Source organism: Pelodiscus sinensis, chromosome 1, assembly GCF_052426305.1.
Source record: "Pelodiscus sinensis isolate ZL-2025 chromosome 1, ASM5242630v1, whole genome shotgun sequence".
Lineage (NCBI taxonomy): Eukaryota > Metazoa > Chordata > Testudines > Trionychidae > Pelodiscus > Pelodiscus sinensis.
The window spans coordinates 91,670,585-91,698,295 of record NC_143052.1 but is presented as its reverse complement, the minus strand read 5'-3'; the positions used below and the strand labels follow the sequence as shown (position 1 = coordinate 91,698,295).

General features: G+C 46.2%; 2 protein-coding genes across 3 annotated transcripts in view; one reads left to right on the top strand and one right to left on the bottom strand.

The window, feature by feature from the left end:
- Positions 1-27,161, bottom strand: part of ST13 (ST13 Hsp70 interacting protein) — a 43,506-nt gene extending 16,345 nt beyond the window's left edge. The window contains exons 1-8 of the mRNA XM_075936355.2: positions 26,902-27,161; positions 20,053-20,107; positions 15,231-15,300; positions 15,027-15,097; positions 14,014-14,080; positions 11,110-11,194; positions 3,811-3,921; positions 776-878 (exon numbers count right to left, since the gene is read on the bottom strand). Coding sequence (XP_075792470.2) covers positions 776-878; positions 3,811-3,921; positions 11,110-11,194; positions 14,014-14,080; positions 15,027-15,097; positions 15,231-15,300; positions 20,053-20,107; positions 26,902-27,011 — 672 coding nt within the window. The 5' untranslated portion in view covers positions 27,012-27,161. The remainder of the gene's footprint in view (positions 1-775; positions 879-3,810; positions 3,922-11,109; positions 11,195-14,013; positions 14,081-15,026; positions 15,098-15,230; positions 15,301-20,052; positions 20,108-26,901) is intronic.
- Positions 27,162-27,376: 215 nt separating this feature from the next.
- XPNPEP3 (X-prolyl aminopeptidase 3) overlaps positions 27,377-27,711 on the top strand; it is a 30,617-nt gene continuing 30,282 nt past the window's right edge. For both annotated transcript variants that reach the window (XM_075936351.2, XM_006123949.4), the window contains exon 1: positions 27,377-27,629. In XM_075936351.2, coding sequence (XP_075792466.1) covers positions 27,569-27,629 — 61 coding nt within the window. In that variant the 5' untranslated portion in view covers positions 27,377-27,568. The remainder of the gene's footprint in view (positions 27,630-27,711) is intronic.

Genomic DNA, 27,711 nt, shown 5'->3' with positions numbered 1-27,711 from the left:
ACCCCTTTCCTGGCCCTGCACCACTCCCAAAAGCAGTCAGTAAACTCCCTCTATCCCAAGCCCTGTGCCCCCCTCTGTTCTGTGAAGACAGAATGCAGGGTGGGAAAGGGGCACACTGACATCAGTGCTCTCTCCTCTCCCTTCCGTGCTCTGCACAGCAAGCAGGAGGCTCCCAGGAGGGGGCGAGCAGCTCCAATGCAAAGGGCAGTAGACGCAAAGCAGTGGGAGAAGGTGCAGCTGAAGTGCTGTGCCTGATAGTGTCTTGGCCAAACCAGTCAGGATCACCTGTCAGACTTCAAGATCTACCAGAAGATCCCAATCTACTGGTTGGTGACCACTGATATAAACCATGGATTGAGAACACTGCATCTGCATATTCACATTCTTGAGAACTTTCTAGAAAGCAGTCCCCACTTCAGCTACTTAAATGTCCTCAATTCTGACTACTCGTGAGCTGGGATTGCACGTCCCAAATGTCTGAGCTCCTGCTATATTCAGATTACAACTCTGAAAAACAAGAGGGAAAGGGGCAGGCAACTGAATATGTAGAATTACCACACTCAATCCAGTTACCCACAACTGGAAATGGAAAGGAAATCAAAGCAATATGTACCACAGAGTTGTTTTATAATCTCATCTCTGATACTGCAAAGAGTACTTATAAAACTTCAAAGGAAAATGTTTGCGCCTTCAACAGCTTCCAGAAAGTCTCAAAAGCAAGAATAGGAAGAAGCCATCATGAAGCCAATGTATTCCATCATCCCATCCCACTTACTCTTGGCTGCACCTCCTTCAGCATGGCACTAGCTTCTTCATCATAATCCAGTTTACAAGCCAATGCAAGGTCATGTACCGCCTCCTCCCAGTGACCCAGGAGTCTGGAATTGAAAACACCAATATGAAGTTAGCAGAGGTCTTTTTCCCATCCTTGAATTTGCAACAGACAAGGTGGTAGTCAATATCCCTTTTAGATCCATGTGACCCTTTTGTAAGTGGACAAAAAAAAAAAAGTGCACCTCAATGGTCTCATAAAAATTCAATACTTACTGATAATTATTGCAAGTCATGGGGAAAAAAATCCCTAAGAGCATAAAGCCCTTCAGGAATACTTCCATGCTGCTTTATACCACTACAAAGTAACTACAACTTCTGCTGGAAGAGAAACCAAATGAGCGTTATGAAGCCAATTAGTGCCATTTCTCTTAACAACAGAAGAGGGTGTTATGAAAAGCAAGGTATTCCCTTGGCAAGGTGTATTATACTTCAATAACAGCTATTGTATAGCCTACAAAAATACTATTATTCAACTAAATATCTATTGCTAAAAAGTCTGCTGCTTCTGCAGGTTGAGCTGTACACCTTGCCAGGTCCTTGTCTACATCAGAAAACCAGAAAAGTTTGCTTTTCCAGTTTTCACCAAAATTAATATGGTTTTGACCAGAGCAGGAAGGGGGCTTAAAGGGTCCAGCTGGAGGTGCTTTCACTAGGCGGATTTCCACTAGGTGGATTTCCACTAAAAACAGGCTCAGAGAGTCCATTTAGTGATGCAGGCAGAAGCAGCTCTGTGCCACCCCAACTCCTACTCTAACCCTGAGGTCACTGCCTCACCACTGTATTGTGAGTAAGACTAAGTTTCTGAGACATATTTTTAGTAAAAGTCATGGACAAGTCATGAGCAAGAAACAAAAATTCACCCAAGCCATGACCCAGTCCCTGACTCTCACTAAAAGTATCCCTAACAAAAGGGGTAGCTAGGTAGCTGCAGGAGCTGCCATGGCTGGGCAGCTGCGGGGTACCTGACAAGGGTGAGGGCTGAGAGCTGCAAGTGCAGGCCTGTCTGGGAGCTTCAGCCTTGGGGCAGAAAATGTCATGAGGTCAATAAAAGTAACAGATTCTGTGAATTCCATAATATAATTGTAGTCTTAATCATGAGTAACCAAACAGTGATTTTAGTAAGAGTCAGACTTATTTCAATTTTCCCTCCAAATCACTACAGTTCTACTACCTGCTCAATAGAGAATTTCTTATAATTTTGGAATTGATCAGCTGCTGGTTTCAAAAGTTATCACATTACACACAGAAAAATAGAGAGAGATGCCACCAATTTGAGTGCAAAGTTTTGCTTCACTTGTTCAATTAGCGTTAAGCCTCATTTTGCTTGGACAATTATATTAAGGATAACACCACCAGACTCTTACACAGCATTTTTTGCTTACAGATCTTAAAATGACACACAAAGAAAGCAAATGTCCCCATTTTATGGATGATAAAAATGAAAGTAGAGATACAACAACTTAATCAGCAACCTAGTGGCACAGCCAGGAAAAAAAAATTAAAAACCACTGACATTCCACCGCTCTATCAGGCCCTCTACCACTACTTCAGAGTGTAGTAGATTCAACTGCACCAAAGATAGAAATCATACCAGAATGCTATTAAAACTAAGGGCAGTCTACATCAAAAAAATTAAAAATTCTGCACACACTTTAAAATTCTGCAAACGTTGTCAATAAATGTGGAGGTGAAGAGAAAGACCTGTCCTCCCCAGCCCAGCTGGTACTAGCAGCTGTGCCTGGCACAGGGTAGGAGCCAACAACCAGGTTCCTCAGTTCAGTCTCATTCCCTCCAGTGATTTACTTCTCTGCTGTCTTCTGTGGGCCCTCAAAACATAGTGCTGGGGAGAGTCACATGACCACTTTCTTTTGTAGCTTTCTTTTGCTTCCCCACCAGAAAATAATTTTTCTGCAGGAAAACAAAAATCTGTTGGGGACATAAATACTCTACATGTGCAGTGACTTGGACTTTTACCAGGAGTAAGAATCTGAACCTTCATTGACTTAAGTAGCTATCAGGTTATCACAGTTGGCAATTGTGATTTGAACTCTTTCCCAAGAGCAGAGTTTCTGATTAGTCATTAAATGAGAATGTACATTAGACATTTTCAAAGCCCTTTAGAAAACTCTGCTAGTGTTTCATCACCAGTTCTACAAACAGGACTGTTCTTCTAAAGGGGGGCTGCTATCTTAAGCAGATACCACCCACGAGGCACCCTGTTAAGTGATATATGCAGAATAAATTTGTGCAAAGGAAAGCAGCAAATGTTGAATTTTAATGTTAAGGAGCATTTTTAGTAATGGTCTATTTGCTGCTCCTTAACTGTTATACTCTTCCAAAACAAGTTTACAAACTTTAAGGATCATCATTCTTCAGATGCACAGGGAGAGGAGAGTAAGTTAACCAAGACAACACCATAGAAATTACAGACTTTGCTAAACACTTCTGAAAGGTCAATTTTCATTACTTTCATAGCAAAACTCAATCTTTATCCTATTTTCTTAAAAAGGCGCTCCCAAAACATTGACTCATTTTATTATTCCTCAATACAGTTAAATATTTAAATAATTTACAAAAATTATACTTCATTATAAGTTTCTGGACACTTTAGATAGGAACCTTCACTACTAGTCCTAAACAATTTATTTTTACTAGTATGAAGTATGTTTGGATTTTTTGGCATGCAAGACTAGCAATGAAGTTACATCAGTTCATGATTCCAAATCACAGAGATAACAATCATAGTGCTATAATTAAGACTATTCAATGTCTAACTGTAAGAGTTTGGTGATGGTTTATAAAAGGACATTTAATCCCAGAAACATTTACACTCATTAAAATCATATCCCTCCTTTCCACAAAACATTAGCTACACAAACAATTCAAACACAATAATGGATTAGAGTAGAAAAAACCAAAATTGCCTCCCATACTAATGAGGGAAGTGAGAGGTGAAATATGGCTGCAAATCATTACCTGTGAGCTTTCCCTCGCCATTTGTAGGTTTGTGCTGAATCTGGGTTTATTTGAATGGCTCTGTCACAGTCTCTAATGGCAGCATTTGGTTTCTGTAGTTTCACAAAGACACTGAAAAAAGGACAAGATTTATTGTACATATTTAAAAATTGCCTTCAATGTGTTCCATTGCCAACTCTCGCAGGCAAGAAAACTAAAACAAATGTTTTTAAAGAATTCTAAAGACAAAAGATTTTGTGCTGATGAGAGTTGATTGCAATGTTCAAGTTCTATAAGGTTTACTAGTCCAAAAAAGCATGACTCAGATGCATTATAAAATTGGGATCAGCAAGGGACCACTAAGATGGGGCAAACTTGCAGAAGAAGAGTTTCTCAGTTGGAGGCTTGGAGTTCCCCCTGCCAGCAGCAGGGTAAGCCGGCACTGCCACTCCAGCCACATAGCTAGTCTCTGAACCTCAGTGCCCACCTGTATGGCTGAAGCACCAGCTCCCCACCACAATGCGGAGGAGCCCCAAGCCTCACAGACCAGATTAAGGCAAGCCACAGGCCTCATCCAGCCCACAGGCTCTACCTGGGGGGGAGAAGAGGAGGTTCTGTCCCTATGCTCACTTGAAGGCTCCAACCTCATTGCCCAGGAATTATGGCCAATATGAACAGCAGGGTGGGTGGCGTCCGCAAGAGTAGGTGGGGTTCCAAACCTCCCTGTGCCCCCTGGAAGCTGTACCAGATAGGCTCCCCAAAACCCCTACGCCCTTCCACTCAGACTCCCAACCCTACTCCTGCCCCTTCCTCCCTGCCCAGATCCCACAGCCTCACCTGTACCTTACCTTCCACTCAGACCCTGCACTCCCTACTCCACTCCCTGTCACCCCCTCCTGCACAATGAGCCCCTCAATTTTGGCTCCATACCAGAGCCTGGGCCCCTTCATCCCAGAAGAGTTAATCCTGCCCTTGGGGGAAGGATGGGGGGAGGGAAAGAGGGGGAAGCCCTGAGCCTCAGCTCTCCCTCTTCTGAGGGGCTGGAGTGCTATGGGAGTGAGGTGAGTGTCTTTTTTCCTGCATCTCAGTTGGGGGCCACATCAATGAGGTTATTTTATTCTCCTGCTCAGTTGGGCCAGGTCAGGAAAAGGGGTTTTGTTTGTGTTTGGCTTCTCACTTGTGCATGGCCCCCAAATGGAGGCTGGTCTCCACCTCTGCTGTAGTCCATACATCATCTCCAGCTTTAACCTTTCTACTGCTCTAGCCACTGGCCCTCCTCATAATCCACCATCAAGAAATACACCAACTCTTGCTAGTCTAATGCTATGCTGTATACATACACATGAATTTTATATTATTTAAGTTTTGCTATCAAATTGGTCACTAATTAGCAAAGAAATAAGTTATATGGTTATGAGCCACAAGTGTTTCCACCCCTACGTCATCAAAAGTGTTCCATAAGATTTTTAAAGGTGTTGAAGAATTAAGTGCGTTTGAAGCTATAAAATTGTGACTTACTGCAAGACTCATCCATTTTTGAAAAGCTAGGTCGAAAACAACAGTGCAAGCAGGATGGAAAAGAGGGGTTGCATTTGAATGATCAAGATCTGGTCTCAAGCACCAAATTATGAAGATAACCTGGTAACTGCTTTATAGATAGAAGCTATACAGGCAGTCCCCGGGTTACGTACAAGATAGGGACTGTAGGTTTGTTCTTAAGTTGAATCTGTATGTAAGTCGGAACTGGCGTCCAGATTCAGCTGCTGCTGAAACTGATCAGTTTCAACAGCGGCTGAATCTGGAGCCAGTTCTGACTTACATACAGATTCAACTTAAGAACCCCAGGCATCTCCAAGTCAGCCGCTGCTGAAACTGATCAGCGGCTGATTCCAGGAAGCCCGGGGCAGGGGCTTCCTGTAGTCAGCCACTGGTCAGTTTCAGCAGCAGCTGACTTGGGGACGCCTGGGGCAGAGCAGCTGGGGTGCTGCTGGGTTGGTCCAGTAGCGCCACCGCTTCTCGGCACTACTGGACCAACCCAGCAGCACCCAAGCTGCTCTGCCCCAGGCGTCCTGATTCAGCTGCTGCTGAAATTGACCAGCAGTGGCTGAATCAGGACACCTGGGGCAGAGCAGCTGGGGTGCTGCCGGGTTGGTCCAGTAGTGCCCAGAGCGGCGCTACGGGACCAACCGGCAGCGCCCCAGCTGCTGGACCACAGGCGTCCGAAGCAAAGCCGCGGAGCACGGGGGCAGCGGGACAGCCCAGACACGCCGTGGCTGTCCTGCTGCCCTCGGGCTCCGCGGCTTTGCTCTGCTTTGCTCCCCCTCTCCCTGGTCTGCTGGAGACCAGGGAGACGGGCCCCGTTCGTAACTGCGGATCCAACGTAAGTCGGATCCGCGTAACTCAGGGACTGCCTGTACTCTAAAGTAGGACAATTTTTTAAAATTTCTCCAGAAGTAGGTGGCCAAGAAGTGTTAAGTTTGACGCCCTTCTAAGTAATGCTTTCTGTGTACTTTCTTGTCTTGTTTCTCTCTCAGTTATAATAGGAATCTGGACTCTCGTTAAAATGTTTGTCCTTCTTACTTTTCACTGTTGTCCAATCTAGACAAGGGAGAGAGATATCCTGAAGAGATTTAGTGCAGCAGGTAGCTTAAAAAAACCCCAAATGTTGTATTTGGGGTCATCTTAGCAGTTAGCGGTGTTAAACCAAGTAAGAAAACACAACCTAGATGGAGCTACCATAAGGTGGGTACATAAATGGTTTGATAACCATTCCCAGAGTAGTTATCAAAGGTTCACATTCATGCCAGAAGGGCACAATGAGCGGGATTCTGCAGGGATCAGTTCTGGGACCGATTCTGTAGGTATCTTCATCAATGATTTAGATAATGACTGAGAGTATGTCTATATAGCAACATTATTTCAAAATTACTAGTCTTATTTCAAAATAACTTAGTCCATGTCTACACAGCAGGCAGATATAGTGAAATAATGCTGAAATGCTGTCAAGCTGGAGGATTTCTTTCTTAGACTCCTGTAACCCTCATTGTGTGATCAGTAAGCGAAGTTGGAGGAAGAGTGCTCTATTTCAAAATAAGTGCTGTGTAGACGCTCCCAATTTTGAAATAAGCTACGCAATTGACATAGCCAGGCAAGCGGGCAGGCTGGCTGGGAAACATTTTAAGCTCTGCAAGTAGGCAGGCTGGTTTGTGTGCTGATTGGTAAGTCTCCTGGCCACAGCCTGTCTCTGACACCTCAACCCCTCTCTGCCCCAACCCTCTGCCCCCCCCCCCGCCCTCAACATACCCAAACCCTGTGTCTCCCTCTTGCACCCATATGCCCTCCCAGATCTGGCATCCTAATCTCCTGGCCCATATGACAATCCCCTTATGTCCTAAGCCACATCCCAAATCCCCGCACTCAAGTTCCTTAGGGTATGTCTACACTACCCTCCTAGTTCGAACTAGGAGGGTAATGTAGGCATACCGCACTTGCAAATGAAGCCCGGGATTTGAATTTCCCGGGCTTCATTTGCATAAGCGGGGAGCCGCCATTTTTAAAACCCCGCTGGTTCGAACCCCGTGCAGCGCGGCTACACGGGGCACGAACTAGGTAGTTCGAACTAGGCTTCCTACCTAGTTCGTGCCCCGTGTAGCCGCGCTGCACGGGGTTCGAACCAGTGGGGTTTTAAAAATGGCGGTTCCCCGCTTATGCAAATGAAGCCCGGGAAATTCAAATTCCGGGCTTCATTTGCAAGTGCGGTATGCCTACATTACCCCGCTAGTTCGAACTAGCGGGGTAGCGTAGACATACCCTTGCCCTAAGTCCCAACCATCTCCTTCACCCAAACTCCCTCCCATACTCCAGTCTCCCTCCTGCACCCCAATCCTTTACGCCAAGCTCCCCTCTGCACCCAACCTACATCCCAAACTCCACATCTCCTCCATTAATATTATGCAAAAGTGCAGCCCTCAACCACTTCCCAAAATCTTGGAATGACCCCCCCCACTCAAAAATTATTGCACACCCCTGCTCTAGCTAGACTGAGCTCGTTTTGTGCCTTTGCTTCTCTAATCTTGCCCCAGCATACCTGCATCGTTTGCTTATATTCATCCTTTATAATTTGACCTACTTTCCACTTTTTATATGACTTTTCTGATTTTTATATCATAAGATTGGTGTTCTCTTGCCATACTTTCGATGTTCAAAATTTCCTGTCAGGGTGGCTAAGTACTGGAATAAATTGCTTAGGAAGATTATGGAATCTCCATCACTGGAGATCTTTAAACAAGTGGGACAAACCTGTCAGAGATGGTCTAGATCGGGGTGGAAATAAAAATAAGGGGCCACTCCAAGCTTTTGCAAAGTGGTCAAAGGCTGCATTTTTCTATGGAGGGAGCACAGGCTGAGTGCAGAAGGGAGCCCATGGTAGGGGCAAGAGGTGCAGGACAGTGTTCCCTCCATGCACGGAGCCATGAGCCTTTGAGTGGGCGGGGCTGATTAGTCACTTGTGAAGCTGTGCTCCTGTGCAGCTTAGAGAGAAAGGAGGGGATTGTGACCTGGGGCAGGAGCTTGAGGTGCAGGGTTCAGGAGGGATTATGGGTGCAGAGCATTCTGGCCTGGGGGAGGAATAATGTAATAGCACAGGGTACGTCTAAACTACATGGTTCCGTCGACGGAGGCATGTAGATTAGCCAGATCGGCAAAGGGAAATGAAGCCGCGATTAAAATAATCGCGGCCTCATTTAAATTTAAATGGCTGCCCTGCTCTGCCGATCAGCTGTTTGTCGGCAGATCGGGGCAGTCTGGACGCGCCGCATCGACAAAGAAACCTTTCTTGATCAGCACAGGTATGCCTCATGAAACCAGGTTTACCTGTGCCGATCAAGAAAGGCTTCTTTGTCGACGCGGCGCGTCCAGACTGCCCCGATCTGCCGACAAACAGCTGATCGGCAGAGCGGGGCAGCCATTTAAATTTAAATAAAGCCGCGATTATTTTAATCGCGTCTTCATTTCCCTCTGCCGATCTGGCTAATCTACATGCCTCCGTCGACGGAGGCATGTAGTCTAGACACACCCGTACAGTCTATCACATCTACCTTACAGTTTAATGACTAGGGACCTACCAAATTCAGTCATGCAGAACACGTCACAGACCGTGAAATCTGGTCTCCTCCCATGAAATCTGGCCTTGTGTGTGCTTTTACCCAACACTATGCAGATTTCATGGGGGAGACCAGATTAAATAGAGATCCTGACACAAAAGGGAGTTGTAGGGGGAGCTCAAGATTATTTTTGGAGGGTCAAGGTATTGCCACCTTTACTTTTGCACTGCCTTCAAAGCTGAGCAACTGGAGAGTGGTGGTTATAATGTTGGCCAGGCAGCCAGCTCTGAAAGCAGCACCCCACCAGCAGCAGTGCAGAAGTAAGAGTAGAGCAGCAATACAATACCATGCCATCCTTACTTCTGCACAGTTGCTAGCGGTAGTTCTGCCTTCCAAGCTCAACTGCAGGCCAGCAGCCGCCACTCTCCATCTGCCCAGCTCTGCAATGCTGATGCCAGCAGCTGCACAGAAAAAATAGTTACTAACATCTTGTTCTTAGAGATGTGTTGGGCACTTACATTCCAATTCAGGTGTGTCCCCGTCGTATGCTCAAATATTAGAATGTTTTCCGCTTGCAGCCTCCGTATGGTCAGGCAGGGAGGGAGCCCCCTGGAGAGGCACTGATATATGGTGTGATATTACAACCCTGCTGACCTGCACCTCCCTTGGTTCTTTTTTGCCAGCTACTCTGACAGAGGAAAAGGAGGGTGGGTTTTGGAATGGACACGAACACCGTATTTCAAAGAACAACAATTATGAGAGATTAGTAACCATTTTCTCTTTTCTGAGTGCTTGTTCTTGTCAATTCCAATTCAGATGACTCCCAAGCTACTACAAAGGAGGTGGGGTTGGCGTTAGTTCAGTATAGATTATAAGACTGCCTTACCTACAGCAGCATCATTGTGGGTCTGTTGATCAATGACATAATGCCATGAACATATAAATAGAGGACCAGGTAGCTGCCCTGTATATGTCCTGAATATGTCCCTGTATATGTCCTAAGAAAGTCACAAAAGAGGCCAAGGCAGTAATCACTGGCACAGGGACATTGGCTAGCTTGTAGCATTTACGGATACAATCCATGATCGACAAGGAGATACTCTGAGAGGAGGAAGACTTTTTATGAGGTCTGCAACAGTCACAAAAAGCTGCGATAACTTTCTGAAACGTTTGGTGCACTTGATTTAAAAACTGAGTGCTCTACACTCATCCAGTGAGTGTAGCAACTATTGCCTTGCACTAATATATGGCTTTGGATACAGAACTGGAAAGAAAATTTCTTGACCTAGTGAAACTGACACCACAGCACCACTCTGAGCTGTACCTTATCCCTGGGGAAAATTGTATAAGATGCTCATAAGTGAGAGCCCTTAGTTCCAAAACCTTCCTGGTGGATGAAACTGCCATCAGGAAGGACACCTTCCACGAGAAGTAGAGGAGTGAGTAGCCACTAGCTTGAAGGGTCAGTGCATGAACCTAAAAAGGATCAAGTTGAGATCCCATATAAGGAGCTGCTGTATTACTTGAAAAAAAAAGATCTAACACCTTTAGGAAATGAACCACCAAAGGATTTATAAAAACTGAGTGGGCCCTTTCCTCAGCATGAAATGCTGAAATGGCCGCTATATGAACTCTCATAGAAGACAAGATTAACCCATTCCCTTTCAGGTGGAACAGGTAGTCCAGAATGAAGGGGATAGAGACTTGAGTCATGGACACCTGGTGTTCAGCACACCAGCACAAGAACCTCTTCCACTTAGCAAGGTAAATGGCCTAGTGGATAGCTTTCTAATACCTAAAAGAATCTGCTTAACTTGGAGACAGCATTGGACCTCTGGAATATCTAGCCATGGAATTTCCATGCCATGAGGGGCAATGACTGACAGTCTGGGTGCAGAAGGCGCTAGTTGTTTTGTGTGATCAGGTCCAGGTAAAGAGGGAGCTCTCTGGGTGAGTCCACCAACAGCTCCAGGAGTGTCATATATCAGTGTTGGTGTGGCCAAGCCTGCACCAGCAAGATCACTTTGGTCCTGTGCCCGCAGGTCTTCAGGATAACCTTGTGGATCAGGGCAAACAGGGAAAAGGCATACATTAGCTTCCTCCAAGACAGCATGATTTTACAGAGATCTGTGAGCTGGATTCTCAATTTTCTAGTCCACTATGGCCCCTTGAAAGGTACGTATAGGAAAACAAATCACCTGGTTTATACATCACTCACCTGGCTCGCTTAGCATACAAGATGGCCAAATGAGGATTCAACTTGATTGCTTCAGTGAACAAGTCAATAGCTTTCTGAAGTTCACCTGAAAGGCATGTACCAGTAAAGCTTCGATTACCCCACAGTGAAAGAAAATCCAGATTTCCAGAATCTACTAGGTATTGTGTATCATCAACGTAAGAAGAAAGTCACATGTCTGTCTTATAGTTTATTAGTATTGTTGACAACAAACACCACCCGAAATCACCCTAAGATAAATGATCTATTTCAATATATTTTGCACAGACATTTTTTGACCAGCAATGTATGCACTTTCCCCTTTTCTTTGTGGAGGTCTGCCTTGCAGCAAAAGGGAAAGAAAAAACATTTTAAATGAAAGTGCACTGGTAAAACACAAATACATGCACAAAACTCATGGAATATGTTCATTTACCAATTCCCTATGGAAAACTTAATGACAAGTATTTTGGACAAAAAACAGTAATCCCTAGAAAAACAGCCCAAACTTAATTTTAGCTACTATTGAAATGGAAAATTTTAAATTTGACGTGTTTTTGGTAAGAAAACTCACCTCCTAAAATAAATGTATTTCTCTTCAAAGGGTCCCTTTAAATAATACTAATTTTCATGTAAGGCAACACTGAGTTAGCAACAAAATCATTTCACAACAGCAAAAGGCAGCAAAGCAAGGAAATCATGAAGACATCAGATTTAGAACAAAAGCACACAGACTACCTAGGACGCAACCAGTGATGTTCCATCCTTGGGTGGGTTGAATTTTCTTATGTGCAATACCAATACTGAAGTAGTGTGTGGATGTGTACATACCAGTACAAACAGAAACTGAAGCTACAAATATATATTTTAAATAATCCATAGGTGTAGAAGAAAATATATTAAAACAAGGGATAATTAACAAGGAGCACCACTTATGATTATTTAACATGAAATCAAATACAAAGAAAATTAGCGCTACCCTTGGCTGAAGAAGCGGGCTGTGTCCATGAAAGCTGATGATACTATTTATATATTTGGTAGTCTAAGATGCTACAGGACCATTGTTTTTTTAGTTGCATACTAACAACCCTCTGAGACCTTTGAGTACATGTATCATCATCATCCTTTCAAACATCTTGCAAATAAGGTTTCATCCTACTAACGGGTAGCATTACACCTAATACTTGCTTCTTCTGACTCATAACAGCCAGAACTCTACCAGATAGCAAAGATCTCGCCTTAATGCAATACAGTTTACCATGTATTAATTAGTAACACGGGATTTTAAAAAAAATCATTAAGATCAGAGTTTTAGATATCCGCAACACTCAAACATATTTTGTTAAAAGAATCGGGTTTTTTCTTATCTTTAGCTATTAACACAGGGGTGAGCAATAATTTTTTGACAGGGGCCACTCCAAGAATTTAAGTGGTTGAGGGCTGCATCCTTCTATTATATTAATGAAAGAGGTACAGGGGTTTGGGATGGAGGCTGGGTGCAGAAAGGAGCTTGGGGTAAGGGACTGGGGTGTGGGATTTGGGAGGGAGTTTAGTGAAGTAGGGTTCGTGACTTAGGGCACCAGACTGGGGTGAGGAAGGGGTGAAGGGCCTGGGAGGGGGTTGTGACCTGGGGCAGGTGTGCAGGAGGGGCTGCAGTGTCTGGGAAGGTGTATGGGGGCTGGAGCAGGGGTGCAGAAGGTTTGGGTTACATGGGATGGGAGGGCAAAAGGTTAGGAGAGGGAGGGGCTGGGGTGCCAGAGATAGGCTCTGGCTGGGAGACCTTACCTGGCTCGCAGACAGCAGCCCAGCAAGTTCCTTAACCAGGGTCCCTACCTTCCAGACCTGTACATAGTCAGGGGAGTGCAGGAGCCATGTTAATTGCTCTGAACTGAATTGAATGCTGTGAGTCTGGGGCACATGGGAGACAGGACACTTCACATGCTGCCTCTCCTACAGACATTGCTATTGGTCGAAACTGGCCAATGGGAGCTTCCAGAAGCAGGGAAATCATGAGAAGCTGGTTTCCCCTCCCTCGAAGGTCCCAGTGTTCAGAAACACATACGTGGTCCTGCAACTGGCTTTCCTGAGCGCTGAGGAAGTACGGGGCAGGCAGGGAGCCAGCTGAGGTTCTCGTAGCTGCATCTGGCCCGCAGACCATCTTTTGCCCAGGCCTGGAGTAGAAGCTGGAGGCAGCTACTCCATGTATAACAGGCAGCAGCATCATCATCAGCTGCTGCTGCTCCTCTGAGAGGGTGAGTGCCCCGCCCTCCCTATCAGCTGAGCTCTCTTCCTGCACGGGGAGTTCTGAACCTCCGCACGGGGTTCAAAAAAGGGCTGCGCACCCGCATGGATGCGTAACATACAGGGAACCCTGGATACAACACATGCTGTGTTAAAACTAAATTAGGCAACATGGATGCGTGTTTTTTAAACTGGACATTCCACAAAGCCACATCAGGTTCCCCATCAGTAAACAGCCAAGACGCACAAATACAGTGCTGTACTCATCCATTTGAGTAGTAGCAATCTTATCAATAGTTTGAGAGCTTGATTCTCTGCTGCTTTCTCCCTCCCAAACCTCCTTTTCCTGGGGCATACATTTATTTAACTAAAGTGTTTCAGAATACAATTTACACTGAATCTTGGATGTGTATACCAAGATTTCCCCATTGAATTTCAGCCAGAAGCATGGCAATGCTATCTCAAACTCACTATAAGGAATTAATTCCACCAGAAGCTTTTAAACACTCCTTGCTAGGACAACACTCCTTCCTGCAAACTGGAAGGATTCCAGAATGCTTTAGATCAGATTTTAATGAACTTGTCAGTGAAAGAGCTGTCCACAAGAAAGGATGATAATAACAGCGACCCCATCCAAAGTATGCGCAAAGGTACAGAACCCCTCACCTTCACCTAGGGCATGGATACCCTCTATCTTCTTCTCATCAGCCTGGTCCATCATCTCTTCAGTTACCTATGAAAAAAGGAAAAAGTCAAAACCAAAAGCAACAAGCTTAGATGAGGATCAGGAAAGGGAACTAATCTCTAACTCGAGGGTGTTCAGCCTAATTTGTATTAAAGACTCAGTTAAACAAGCAGAGACCCCTTTAAGTTTAATTTCAGAATGGTAGGCAGGGAGGAAAGCACACTGTTCATAAGGAATAGGAAGACATTTTTCATCTGATAGGCTATGTCTAAACTACATTCCTCTTCCGAAAGAGCAATGTAAATGAGCCCGATCAAAAATGCAAATGAAGTGAGGATTTACAAATATCGTGCTTCATTTGCATAATCGCACAAGAGCGCTTTTTCGAAAAAGAAACCGCAGTCTAGGCAGGGTTCTTTCGAAAAACACCTCCTTTTTTCCCCAGGAGTATGGGTTCTTTCGAAAAAGGGTTTTTTTCCCCGAAAGAACCCCATCTAGACTCCAGTTTCTTTTTTGAAAAAGCGCTCTTGTGCAATTATGCAAATGAAGTGCAAGATTTGTAAATCTGCGCATTTGCATTTTCGATCAGGCTCATTTACATTCCTCTTTCGGAAGAGTAATGTAGTTTAGATGTGCCCTTAGTATGGAATGTCTATATTTATTTATTTTTCAATCACACATTTAAAAAAAGTTAGTGGCTCATTTTTATCTCCAGTCATGATTCTGAAAGCTAATGAGAGTTTTGCTACTGTCTCTAATGGAATGCCTTTAATTAGGAGAGATTTTAACTTTCAATTTGTGAGCTTCCTGCTCAGGAGAAGGGAAGAGATGGAAAGAGGAAGAACTGAAGGCATTACAAGCAATGACTGGCTGTCTAACCCATATAGGTTTCCTTAGAGTTTAATTTTCACTCAACTGTCCCCCTCCTGCAAAAAAACAAAAACAAAAGCAGCAAGCCCCCCAATGCAATGAAAATTGAAGATGTTATGTTTACCTCCACATTTTCATCTCCCATTTCTTGGGGATCATCCTTGTCTGGTTCAATCACCCCCTCGTTGTCAATTTCTGCAAGGAGAAAAGTTAAGGTTTTGAATACTAATGAGGAAAATTAAATTATTTCACCTACAAATGCAATAGATAGTATTACATTCATGTTCGAATTGATGCGCAGTTGCAGCAACAACAGTTTCTTCCTCACCTAAGTCACTCTCCTCACTCTCGGGCTCTGGCGACTTAACTGGCTCCTCTGGCTGCTTCTCTGTTTTGTCCTAATAAAGGTAGGACAGAAGTCTGTTGGTATGTGTCATCTATGGTCAAGTATTTCAAAACTCCACTATAAAATCTTAAGCAACTAAGGAACATCCCACATACAGCTAAATAATTTTGAGTTTTAAAAGTATCAAAACACCTCTTCTCACTTTCCTGCACTAACGTCAACTTCTGATCCATAAATAGCTGTCAAGCACTTTCCTTCCGTTTGTTTTATTAACTCAGAAGAATGTTGGCCCACATCATATATATATATATCAACGATATCACAAGAGCCAACCTTGCAACAAACACAAATCTGCCCCTTACTTCCAGTCTTAGTGGAAGAACCAAGGTTTGAAAGGACCACGGAACCTGTATTTCTTTGCCCACACATGTTGACTCATGGTCAGACAACATTTCCGATCCCTCCAAATAGTTAAATCCAGCTTCCATCTCAATTACTATAGCATCCTTTTCTATGGCTTTGACAATGTAATTGTGCTCCATTCAGAAAGCTGATGCAGAGATCATTTTCTTAGGCCACGTCTCCACTACGAGATGAAGTCAAATCTATCATGGTCGATTTCTGGTCACCTGATTTTCCAAAGTCAAAGGTCCATGTTCCCATTGCTGGGAAGAACTCAATCTAGACTGGAGTAGCGCATCCCCATTAGGGAACCTACTGTCGACTATGAGAGCGATGCAGCTATCCCACAGTGCCTGTGCCACTTTGCATTCTGGATTACGCTTCTGGCACAGGCTGAGACCAAAACTATGCAGCAGGTGGTTATGGGTTCATGTCGTCAGCGTCCCATAATGCACTCATCTAGATCTCAGGCAAGGATGGGAGGGACAATGGTAAACAGTCTTTGTGTGTCCTGTTTGGTCCTGATTGCTTGTGCAGATGCCATATCAGCACAAGCATAGAACCCATTTTGAATCATCCATTGTGATGTTGATGTCTACTTTGATGCACGTAATGGTTCAGTAAGCTGAGAGCCTAAGCATGTAACTCTGCCAGGAAGAGGACAAATCTCATGATTCCATGGACTCATCCTGAAAAGCATTTGTGCTGATGGAAATGTGGTTGGCATTTGATCCTTTGGACACAGGGGAACACCAGTTTTAATGCCATGAGACAAGCAGACTGGTGGGACCACATAATGCTGCAGGTATGGGGCAATCAGCAGTGGCTGCAAAACTTCCAAATGCATAAGGCCACTTTCTTGGAACTTTGTGAATGGCTTTCCTTTGCCCTAAAGCACAAGAATACCAAAATGAAACCTGCTCTGACTGTGGAAAAGTGTGTGGCAATTGCCCTGTAGAAGCTTACAATGCCAGACAGCTACCAATCAGTTGGGAATCAGTTCAGAGTGAGGAAATCTGCAGTGGGGGCTGCTGTTATACAAATAGCCAAGGCAATCAATATCATTCTGCTACAGAAAGTTGTGACTCTGGGAAATGAGGATGCTACAGTGGATGCCTTTGCTGCGATGGGGTTCCATAACCATCTTGGCCCTTGACCATCTTGCCAAGGAGTACATAAACCACAAGGGGTACTTCTCCATGATGCTGCAGATGCTGGTGGATCACAAAGGTTGTTTCACCAACATCAACGTTGGATAGTTGGGAAAGCACTCCTGCCTCCTCAGAAAAATGCATACTGGAACTTTCATCCACTCAGTGTGCAGCGGCAGTCAAAAAAGCAAACAGAATGTTAGGTCATTAAAAAAGGGATAGAGAATAAGAAAATATCGTATTGCCTCTATATAAAAACATGGTACACCCACATCTTGAATATAGAGTACAGATGTGGTCACCTCATCTCAAAAAAGATATATTAACATTGGAAAAGGTTCTGAAAAGGGAAACAAAAATGATTAGGGGTTTGGAACAGGTCCCATATGAAGAGATATTAAAAAGACTAGGACTTCTCATCTTAGAAAAGAGGAGAATAAGGGAGATATGATAGAAGTCTATAAATCATGATTGGTGTGGAAAAAGTGAATAAATTATGTACTTATTCCCACAATATAAGAACTAGGGGTCACCAAATGAAATGAATAGGCAGCAGGTTTAAAACAAACAAAAGGAAGTTTTTCTTCACTCAGTGCACAGTCAACCTGTGGAACTCCTCGCCAGAGGATGTGGTGCAGGCTAGAACTTTAACAGGGTTCAAAAAAGAGCTAGCGAGATTCATGGAGGTTAGGTCCATCGATGGCTATTAGCCAAGATGGGTAGGAATGGTATCCCCAGCCTCTGTTTCCCTGTCACCTACTTCCAGAGAAGGGATCATGTGAGAATTACCTGTTGTGATCCCTCTCCCTGGGGCATCTGGTATTGGACACTGTTGGCAGACAGAATACTAAGCTAGACGGACCTTTGGTCTGACCAAGCATGGCCGTTCTTACGTTATATTCTTCTCAGACCAGAAAATCAGAAGCAGAAATGACAATAGTGATCCTTAGCAACCCATCCTACCCCTTATTCCCATGGTTCAGGAAGCCGTACACAGGCAGCCTGGATTGCAGTAAGGAGCAGTTCAACTACATGCTGAGCTAGTGCAGAATGGTGGTGAAATGTTCTTTTGGGTATTTAAAGGGAAGGGTTAGGAGTCTCCTGACTAGACTGGACCTAAGTGAACACAGCATTCCCCTTGTGGTGGCAGCCTGCTATATGCTTCATAATCTTTGCGAGAGCAAGGGGAAAAATTATTTGGCAGGGTAATGGACTGATGCAGAGCACCTAGCTAGAGACTATGAGCAGCCAGACACTAGGGGTGCATCTAGACTGGCAAGATTTTGCGCAAAAACGGACGCTTTTGCGCAAAAACTTGCCGCGTGTCTACACTGGCCGTGAGAATTTGCACAAGAACACTGACTTTGTAATGTACAAAATCAGTGCTTCTTGCACAAATACTTTGATGCTCCTGCTCAGGCATAAGCCCTCTTGCCCAAGAATACTTGCGCAAGAGGGCCAGTGTAGACAGGAATGTTAATTTCTTGCGCAAGAAAGCCTGATGGCTAAAACGGTCATCGGAGTTTTCTTGCGCAAGACAGCATCTACACCGGCACGGATGCTTTTGCGCAAAAGCAAATCTTTTGCACAAAGGCACATGCCAGCAAAGATGCTCTCTTGTGCAAATACTTTTAACTGGAAAACTTTTCTGTTAAAAGTATTTATGCAAAATCATGCCAGTCTAGACACAGCCCTTGGCAATAAGGAGAGCACAGCACAGGGCAGTGCAACCAGAGAGGCTTTGAAAGAACGTTTTATCAATGGCCAGTTTTGAGACACATGCACATTGCTCTCAACAAGGTTCCCCTACATTCAGTGTGCTTGCCTGTAATCCCCACCCCACTGCTGCAATACAAGCAATGAAAAGACTGTTGTTCACAGATGATGCATTTTTATATATGGAAGATAGCAGGGAAAGAGATGAAGTCCATGGTGGGAACCCAAAGGGAGGAAGGGGCTCAGAAATGCAAAAAGAACAGCCTTTTGCCTCCCAAGGCCATGAAGGTTGAGTGTGAGGCTGTCCTTGAGTCCTTCCTTCCCACCCCGTACCCTGGAAAAAAAATTGTGAACTCACCAGAAATGTCCTCTCCGGGATCAGTGCATGGCTGGGAGTCATTCTGGAAGGAGAGGACTGACTAACATTATAAAAAGTTCTTCGCTCCTGCCGATTGCCAGCTGGCCACTTGCCACCTCCTCCACTTAGCTGCCAGGAGCGTCTTTGCAGGACTCCATGATCAGGCTTGGGAAACTGGTTGGGTTCCCCCGACGAATTGCATGCAATTGTTCATGAAAACTGTATGTTTGCTGTGATGTACCAGATCATCCATTCACCTCCTTTATTTTGTGGGAGGACTGCCTCAGCTCATTTATTTTAACTCTGCACTGCTGGGCATCTCTGGAATACCCTTTTATCATGAGGCAGTTTGTGATCTTCACGTAAATGTCAACGTTTCTTTTGCTGGTTTGGAGTTCAGAAAGAATGGATTCCTCTTCCCATGCCTCACTGAAGATCAAGATCTCCTGCACACTCAATGCTGGCCATCTTTTGTGCCCCTGGGAACTGAAGCTTATGGGACTTGAAGTCATGGCCATGTGTGCTTCCAACACAGGCCACACAGGAAATGAAACTCAAATTTTCCTGGGGCTTTTACCTGTTCACCTGAAGAGCAGTAGAGGTGCAAATTCTGTCCACAGTGGAACACTGTGGAATGTCTCCCGGAGGTGAATAACCTTGACTTTCATCAACGGTGCATCTACACTGCAGTAAATTCATCAAGTAACGCTGGAATTGCAATACTCCTTGCAAAAAGTAGGAGTACCCAACACCAACTTCAGCGGCCCTTAAGGTCAACGGGACCAAGCTTGGTAGCATGGATTCACTGTTTAGAAAAATCGACCATATGCAGCTAAATTTGGTGTAAACTCCTACTGTAGACAAGGCCTTAGTCTGTTGCTTAGACTACCCCTTTTAAAGTCCCTCCACTGACTTCCCCCAACTCTCAGCTGTCAACATTTGTCATTGCGTCTTTACATTTCTGATTGTACCCAATCTGTTGCCTCTTCTCTTATACTTAGATTATACTTTTTGAGACAGGGACCATCTTCTTGTTTGTTTGTACTGCAGCTAGCACTCTGAAATTGCCACAAGCTAGCATCAAATATACAAGATTCCTTGATGCTCCAATCACCTTCTTTGGAAATTTAAAACAAACCCACTTGTCCCATTCTTTTATAAGCATCCCATATCTCACCTTCACTGTCTCTGCAGAGGCATTATCCGGAGCAGGTGGTATAGTACCTCCCATGCTTGAAAAATGAAAAAAAAGGGGGGAGAGGGGGAATAAAGTTATTGAAGTGCAGCCTTTTCAGCAGAGTTTTGGTTAAAAAGACTTAGAAAGTACTGTTCAAGAAAAGCTAAAATGGAACCATCCCACCAATTAACATTTGTCAAAGAGAAAGCACCAAACAGTAAAAAACGGATACACACTGATCTTTTTCTTTAATCTGGCTTAATGCAGAAATAGTACTGATTCGGTTGTACCCTGCATTTTAAGCACTCTATCGTAAAAGAAATGCTGCCTTTTTTAAAGCATAAATTAGTTGTGGTTCTTGAGACCAACAGAAATGCTATGGAGAAAATGGGATACAAATTTTTAAAAATATTTTTCAATCTTTAGAAAATGCAGCATTTAAAAAAAAAAACACTATAGGTTGAATCTCTGTAGTCTGGCACAGTTGTAGTTAGCTGGATGCCCACTGATCATGGGTGTGGCCAAGTTTCCCGTGGTCCCATAAAGTCGTCCCCGTCCCCCCCCCCCATCAGTCCCTCTGGCTTTCAGTTTTCTGTGCTGTTATTTAGCTCTAATTTATCCCAAATGCCTTCTAAGAACCCAGTAAGCAATGGAAGTGTTGGTAATGCTGCTAGACAACACTGACATCCCATGGTTTGACAAATTCTCTGGTTCAGCAGTGGTCAGGTCCTGAGGGTGCCAGACCATAGAGATTCAATCTGTAGCAATTTCTATTCACTAAGAACACAGACTTTCTAATGGAAGGAACCACATAATGAAAAATTAGGCATTTGAAAATGATGTACTATACCCATTCATGTTTTCCTGTTTATAAAAACCTCAAAAAAAATCTTATGTAAAATGTTCACACAAATAAAAGGCAAACTAACTATACAATGGATATACTGAGTCTGCCAAACACAAAATACTCTAAAATCTATCTAGTGTTTAATTTGCCTGTGTGTTAGAATACTCAAGTGTTACTTTAACACTAGTAAATTAGTAGTATTTACTCTGACTCTCTCTACTTTGGATGAGCAGCAGGGAAGGAGAATTACTGTTTGAATTAAGGATGTCAGCGTACAAGTCGACTATACAATTAACTGATAAGCCTAGGCTTATCAGTTAATCTTGTCGACTATACACATTGCCCCCTCTTGCTGCCTCTGTATCAGAGGCAGTGGGAGGGGGGAGCAGGAGCTGGTGAGAGTCAGCTTAAAAACTGGGTCCCCCCCAGCTTCACGGTGCTGCCTGCTCCCCTGCCCTGCCACTGCCTCTGTCAGAGGCAGAAGTGGGGAGGAGGGGGAGAGGAGGCTGGCATGAAGCAGCAGTCTCTGCTACAACGGGCCCAGGCTCGTCACAGCCAGAAACTGCTCCACAGCTAGGGATGTAAGTGACTAGTCGACGACTACCTGATAAGCATGCTTATTGGGTAGAGTAGGAACTCGACTAGTTGCTTCCCGCCCTCCCCCCCCCCCACTGCTGCCTCTAGCAGAGAGAGGCAGCAATGGGGGTGGAGCACAAGCTGGTGCTGCGGGGAGCTGAGTTAAAAGCCAGTTCCCCAGAGCACCATCTTCACAGTGGGCAGGGGAGGCGGAGGGCAATGGGGAAATGACATGAGCGGGGAATGAAACAGTCCTGCTACCCCTAGTCCTGACTGCTGCCCCACTCCCTATGAAATGTACAAGAGCTGCCTGCAGCTATTGTACATTTCCAAGGAAGAGGCACTGAGGGGAACCTGCGCCAGTGGGGACTGCTTCTGTACCAGATGCGTCTCTCCCTTTGAAATATGCAAGAGCCACGGGTGGCTCCTGTACATTTCAAAGGGAGAGAGGCAGCAGGATAGGGAGTGCCCTCCTTATCAACTAATCGAGTAGTTGATGGAAATTCCATTGAGTACTCAATTAGCTGATTAATCAAAATTTAACATCCCTATCCACAGCTTCTGTCCACGGAGAGCCTGGGCCTGCCACATGCAGAGGCTGCTTCCTGGCAGCAGCCACTGTACATGGGATGCTGAGTGCCCCGCAGACAGAGGATGCTTCACAGGATGCAGAGCAACCGCTGTCCACGGGGAGCTCGGACCCTCCCCACAGAGGGGGCCACCCCACTCTGCTGCCTCTGCATCAGAGGCAGTAGTGTGGGATTCCAAAGGGCTCCCCAGGAATGGGGCCAGGAATGCACTGGCTGCCAGCCCAGTCCCCAGGGACGATTGAATAGTTGTGTAACCACAAAGGTTTCATGTGGTTACATGACTATTCAATTCCCCAATATCTAACAGTCCTAGTTTGAATGACCAAACCCAGTGTTTCTCAACCTTTTCGTGCTGACAAGCCCTTTGGACTTAACCTCCTTCTCCTGAAAAAAATTGCAGCTAAAACGCTTACTGGTTAACCACTAAGCATCACCTGTACCAGGTGACATTTGCTGGTAACTGGTTAACTGGCAGCACCAGCTGGGCTGGAACAGCTCCCCTGACCTGGGCTTGGCACATCACCAGCTGGGAGCACTAGCCCAGCCAGAGCAGTGCCCCCATCCACAGCATCCCAGCTAAGCAGTTAACATAGCATTTTACATGCCTAATTGCAGCTCCCTTCCTTAAATTCAAGGCATAGAACTTAGCCCAGGGCAGGGCTGGAACATGTAAATTAGCTTTGCAGGGTCTTCTTATGTGGGGACCCAGGCAACTACTCATTCCTACCCTCTAATACTGGCCTTGGTTGTGACCCCTCCAAATCCTTCCCACAATCACTGCTGGGGTTACAACCGCTAGCTTGAGAAACACTGATCTAAGCGCAACCAGTAGTAAGAAGCCCACAGCCACCACCACGTCTCCCTCCCCCCTGCCCAGAGAACCTCAATTTAAAACTCTGGCATCTGCCATGTAGGCCCTGGGCCAAGCGTGCTGGGGAGAGGGGGACCGCGGGGCTTGGCGCAGCTGGGGAGAGGAGGCCAGGGCTGGAGCAACCGGGGGAGGCACGAGACCTTCCCCTTCACGAGGCGTGGGGGACAGCCAAGGCTGGAGCAGCGAGGGAAGGGGGAGCTGCAATCCATTAGACCTCCCCACTCACAGGAGGGCCAGAGCCATGAGGTTTCCTGGCTTATGGTGAGGGGAGCCATGAGTCCTCCCCCCTTGCAGCTAGAGGGAGAGCGCTAGGCCTACCATGGCCTCGGCCCAGCCCAACCCCCCAGAAACCGGAGGGAGAGAGCTAGGGCAGGCCAAGGCTGCTTTGCCTCAGCATGGCCATCTCCAGCAGCCAGGTGGGGAGGGAGAGGAAGAGCCAGGGCTGCCTACCCCCAGAGAAGGGGGTTGGTGAGCATACTGAGCAGGGGGCACCACCCCCTAGTAGTCTATAACTAAAATACAGTACAGCATATACCCTTAGTGCAATTGCTTTGCTTATTTTATGTGATGGACATGGCAACTATACCTTCTAACCTTTTGCCCTTATCAGGCTTTCATATCGCAGGTGCAATTTTTCTTCTAAGCATTTCTTTAAGCCAACCCAGAGAGATTTCACCAGAATTCCCCAACAGCCAGCGTTCAGCAAAAGTGAGCAACACTAATGACTAGCTTAGGCTACACTACATGTTCCGACAGCCCACAGGGACCCTTGCTCTTCTGCACAAATCATGAAAGAAAGCCATTACTTGCGTTGTAAGTAGCTTGAATATTTAATCATTACAGTGCCAACACAGACCCTATCAAAAATTAAGATCCATATGCATCCATCTACTGCTTTTCATAATGCCTCTATAAAGCTTAATGAGTAAAGGGAAAGTGTTAGAAACATTTTCAAAGACTAGTTCATTTACTCAACATATAGCTAAGAGGAAGGGGGGGAGAATGACCACATTTTTTTTTAAACTGCCCTTTTTTCGAAAAAACTTAACCTGCGTCCACACTGCAATCGCGTCCTTTCAAAATTAAATCGAAAGAATGCAGGGGGTTTTTCAACATTGGTAAACCTGAAATTACAAGGAAGAACACCTTTTTTGAAAGAGCTCTTTCAAAAAAAGGCATGTGTGAAGGCAGAACAGGGACATTTTTCGAAAGAAGAGGCAAGCGAAAAAAAGCACAGGTGCCCCAAGAGAGCGTCCATGCAGTCTGGATGCCCTCTTCCGAAAAAGCAGATAGCTTTTGTGATCCGGCTTTGAGGTGTGGATGCTCTCTTTCGAAAGAAGCTTGCAATCTAGACATACCCTAGGTTTTGAATTGATTAACTCAAAGGTGACAACAAATACTGGGACAGAAACTTGTATTATTCAGACATCTGTAACTAATACCTCTAAACAAGTGCTAAATCAAAGCTGTTCAGAAGGATGAGTTTTAAGATCTGATGCTTCAAACCATCTCAACCTGAAATAAATTCAATATATCATATTATTGATGGTTTATGGAATTTATTTCTAGTCCTTGTGACTCAAAGTTCTGGACCCTAAAATACAGGTAAAATGTATGATACCTGAATTGATAGAAAAGCTGTACAACTACCAACACTTCAACACACTCTCAATACATAAATAGGGATTTGATATTCAACTCAAAAGATTCCTCTTCTCTCTCACACATGCAGTTGAAAGGCACATTCAACCTGAAATCATCAGATGGGAAAAATAATACAGGTTGAACCTCTCTAGACAAGCACTCCTGGGACCTAACCACTGCCGAACTATGGGAGGTCAATATTGCCTAACAGCATTACCAACACTTCCACTGCTTACTGGAAGACATTTAGGAGTAAATTGGAGCTGAACAATAGCACAGAACATTGAGAGCCAGGATTGGCGGCTGTAAACAAACTTTATTGGACCATGGAAAACTTAGCCACACCCATGATCAGTGGACATCCAGCTAACTAAAATCATGCCTGACCACAGCTGTTGCTGGACCACTGAGTGCCCGAGTAGAGAGGTTCAACCTGTAGTTTTAGGAACTGCATGTACCCGAGGCCTGTAAGTTTTTGTCTTGTGACATTGGCAGGGACTTCATTTTTTTCAATTCTTCTCTCCCATTTGAGACATCCAAATAGGGGAACTCTGTGAAAAGCTTTAAATTTTTCATTTTGTCAAGAATTCTTTCCTCCTCCTTTCTGATGAAAATATCAGGAAGGATCCATTTCTTTGTGTCCAAGTTTTTCTGGGGAAGAATGAACTATTGGAACTAAATGGATGCAATCCATGGACACTAGGCTTTCCTTACATTTCTTGTCTTCTGTTTCCAAATAATCAGTACTGGTATTTTTACTGTGAGAAGCACCTGCTAAGATCAGTGTTATTTCCAGTAACAGTGCGCACATACTGCAAGTGCCTAACTATGTGCAACCTGGATTAATGGCTGCAGAGAAATAAATTTACATCTCACAAGAGATACTGTAGGTACTTTGTATTGTAAACTACCACCAGGGTGGGATTAAGAAAAGGGCTGCAGCCCCTAATACCCCGTGTTCCTGGCCAGCCCTTACTGGCAGGCTGGGAGGAGGTGGATTGGCATGCTGCCTCTCCCCCACACCTCTAGAAGCTCTATCTCATGCTGCCCATTGGCCAGGGATTGCAGTCAACCAGAGCTGCAGGAGGCAGTACCTTCAGGCTAGCCATCTGTCCCGACCACCCCAAACTAGGAATGTTAAAAAAAATTAGTTAAAAATGTAACTGTTAAAAATCCTAGCCGTTACATGTGCTGCAGACTGCAATAAAATGCAACACAGCCAGCTCTCCAGGAGTGGGGCCACTAGCTTGGAGTAGGTGAATGTCAGGAACCCGTTTATAAGCAGGGTGATAGCCTGCTCCCTGGGTGTGGGGCTGGTAGCAAGTACACACTGGGAGCTGATTTGTTGCAGGCTCTAGTCTAGAGTACAACTTTATACTGCAGAGCCTGCAGCGAGGGGTGACTGCTGGCTCCTGGGGAAGCCAGTGTATAACCATAACAGAAACAGATAAGCTGATGCTTATGGATACACCTTGTACATCCATACCCCATCAGGAGCTGCCAAAGGTAAGTGCCCCCACTCTCCTATCCCCTGCCCCAGGCCTGAGCCCTCTTTCACACTCTAATTCCCAAACAGGCTCTGCAACCCAACCCAGACCTGAGCCTGCTCCAGCACTCTATCCCTCACCCAGTCCCCTGCAACCTCCTGTCCTGAGCCTGTTCCCCCACTCCAAACTCCTAGGCCCCAGCCTGAGGCCTTGCCCTGCACCCTAAATGCCTCATCCCCAGTCTCACCTCAGAACCTACATACTTTCTTGGAGCCCTTGACCCCTCTGGCTCTCAACCTACAACCCCCTCCCATAAATCTGAACCCCTCATTTTTTGGCCCCACTCTGGACCCAAAAAGCAAAAATCTAATAGCCCTGCCCAAAGATTTAATCCAGCCCTGGCCACCACAAGACACTCCTGAGGACTGGAAAGTCTTATCACTTGGGCTTCCTGAGGCTGGCCTGGTTTGGGGGGGGAGGGGGGCAAGTAAAGTTCCAGCAGCAGGTGGTGGTTTGAAGGCATTTTAGCATGTGATCTATGGCGGATGCCCCTCGCTGCGAGTTACTTTCCGAAGTCGCTCTGAAGTAGCACCGCGGGCAGATGAGGAACAGGGGCAACTGCTGCAGCTACGCGGGTCATTCCACCGCCGGGTTCAGGCCCTGAACTGAGCGCCCCGAGCCTGGCGCTGCCTCCTCTGCTCGGGGCCGCACGCCGGGCTACGAAGCGCCCGATACTAGCTACCGCCGGAGGCGCGGACACAGCCAGGGCCGCGCCGCGCCCCGCCCCACCGACACAGCTCCGCACCCCGCCCCAGGCACGCGGCGCGGACTCACCTCTCCAGCCACTCGCGCAGGAAGTGCAGCTCCTCGCTGTGCAGCACGCCCGGGTTCTGCTTGCAGAGCTTGACGAAGGCCCGCAGCTCGCTCACCTTGCGCGGATCCATGGCCGGCCGCGCCGCAACTTCCCAGCCCTCGCCCCCGAGTCCCGCGCAGCTCCGCCTCCGGGCTCCCGCCCCCTGCCGACGCTGCGCTACTCCGCGCGCAAGGCCTGGCCGGGGCCTCCCGGCTCCGCCTCCAGGGTCCGCAACCCCTCGGCCCCGCCACTGCGCGGCTACCGGAACCTTCTAGAAGGGGATGCGTGACTGTCCGTTACGCGCCCCCCCCCGCCCTCCGTTACGTCATCACTCGCGTCCTTTAGTCACTCCAGCCCCTGCTTGGCTGTGGCCGGGCAGTGTTCGGCTGAGGCGCCTCCCTTTGCAGAGCTGCGGCGATTGGCGCGGACAGCTAAGGCTGGGAGCACGCGGGGCAAGAGGCACTTGCGGATGACGTAGTTAGTCAGGGCCGTCTGCTCGGAAGGCCCCCGCAATGTGCGAGCGGGGGCGGGGAGCCTGCAGGTGGCTGGCAGCGCGGCCGCGGATGGCAGCTGCAGGGGCGCGGGGCGCTGGTTTCCCTAAGGACCACGGCACCCGGCAGTAGCGTGGTGTCTGCGCGGGGCGCAGCCATGCCAGGGCTCCCAGCTCAGAGGCTTATCCCGGCTGCGAAGGGCTTGTGCATCATTTCAGGTCAGAGACTCCAGTTCCTGTTAATGGCAAACCTCTCCCGGGGGCCTGGCCCGCTCTGCGGCGCGGTGCCCCCCTCCTCGAT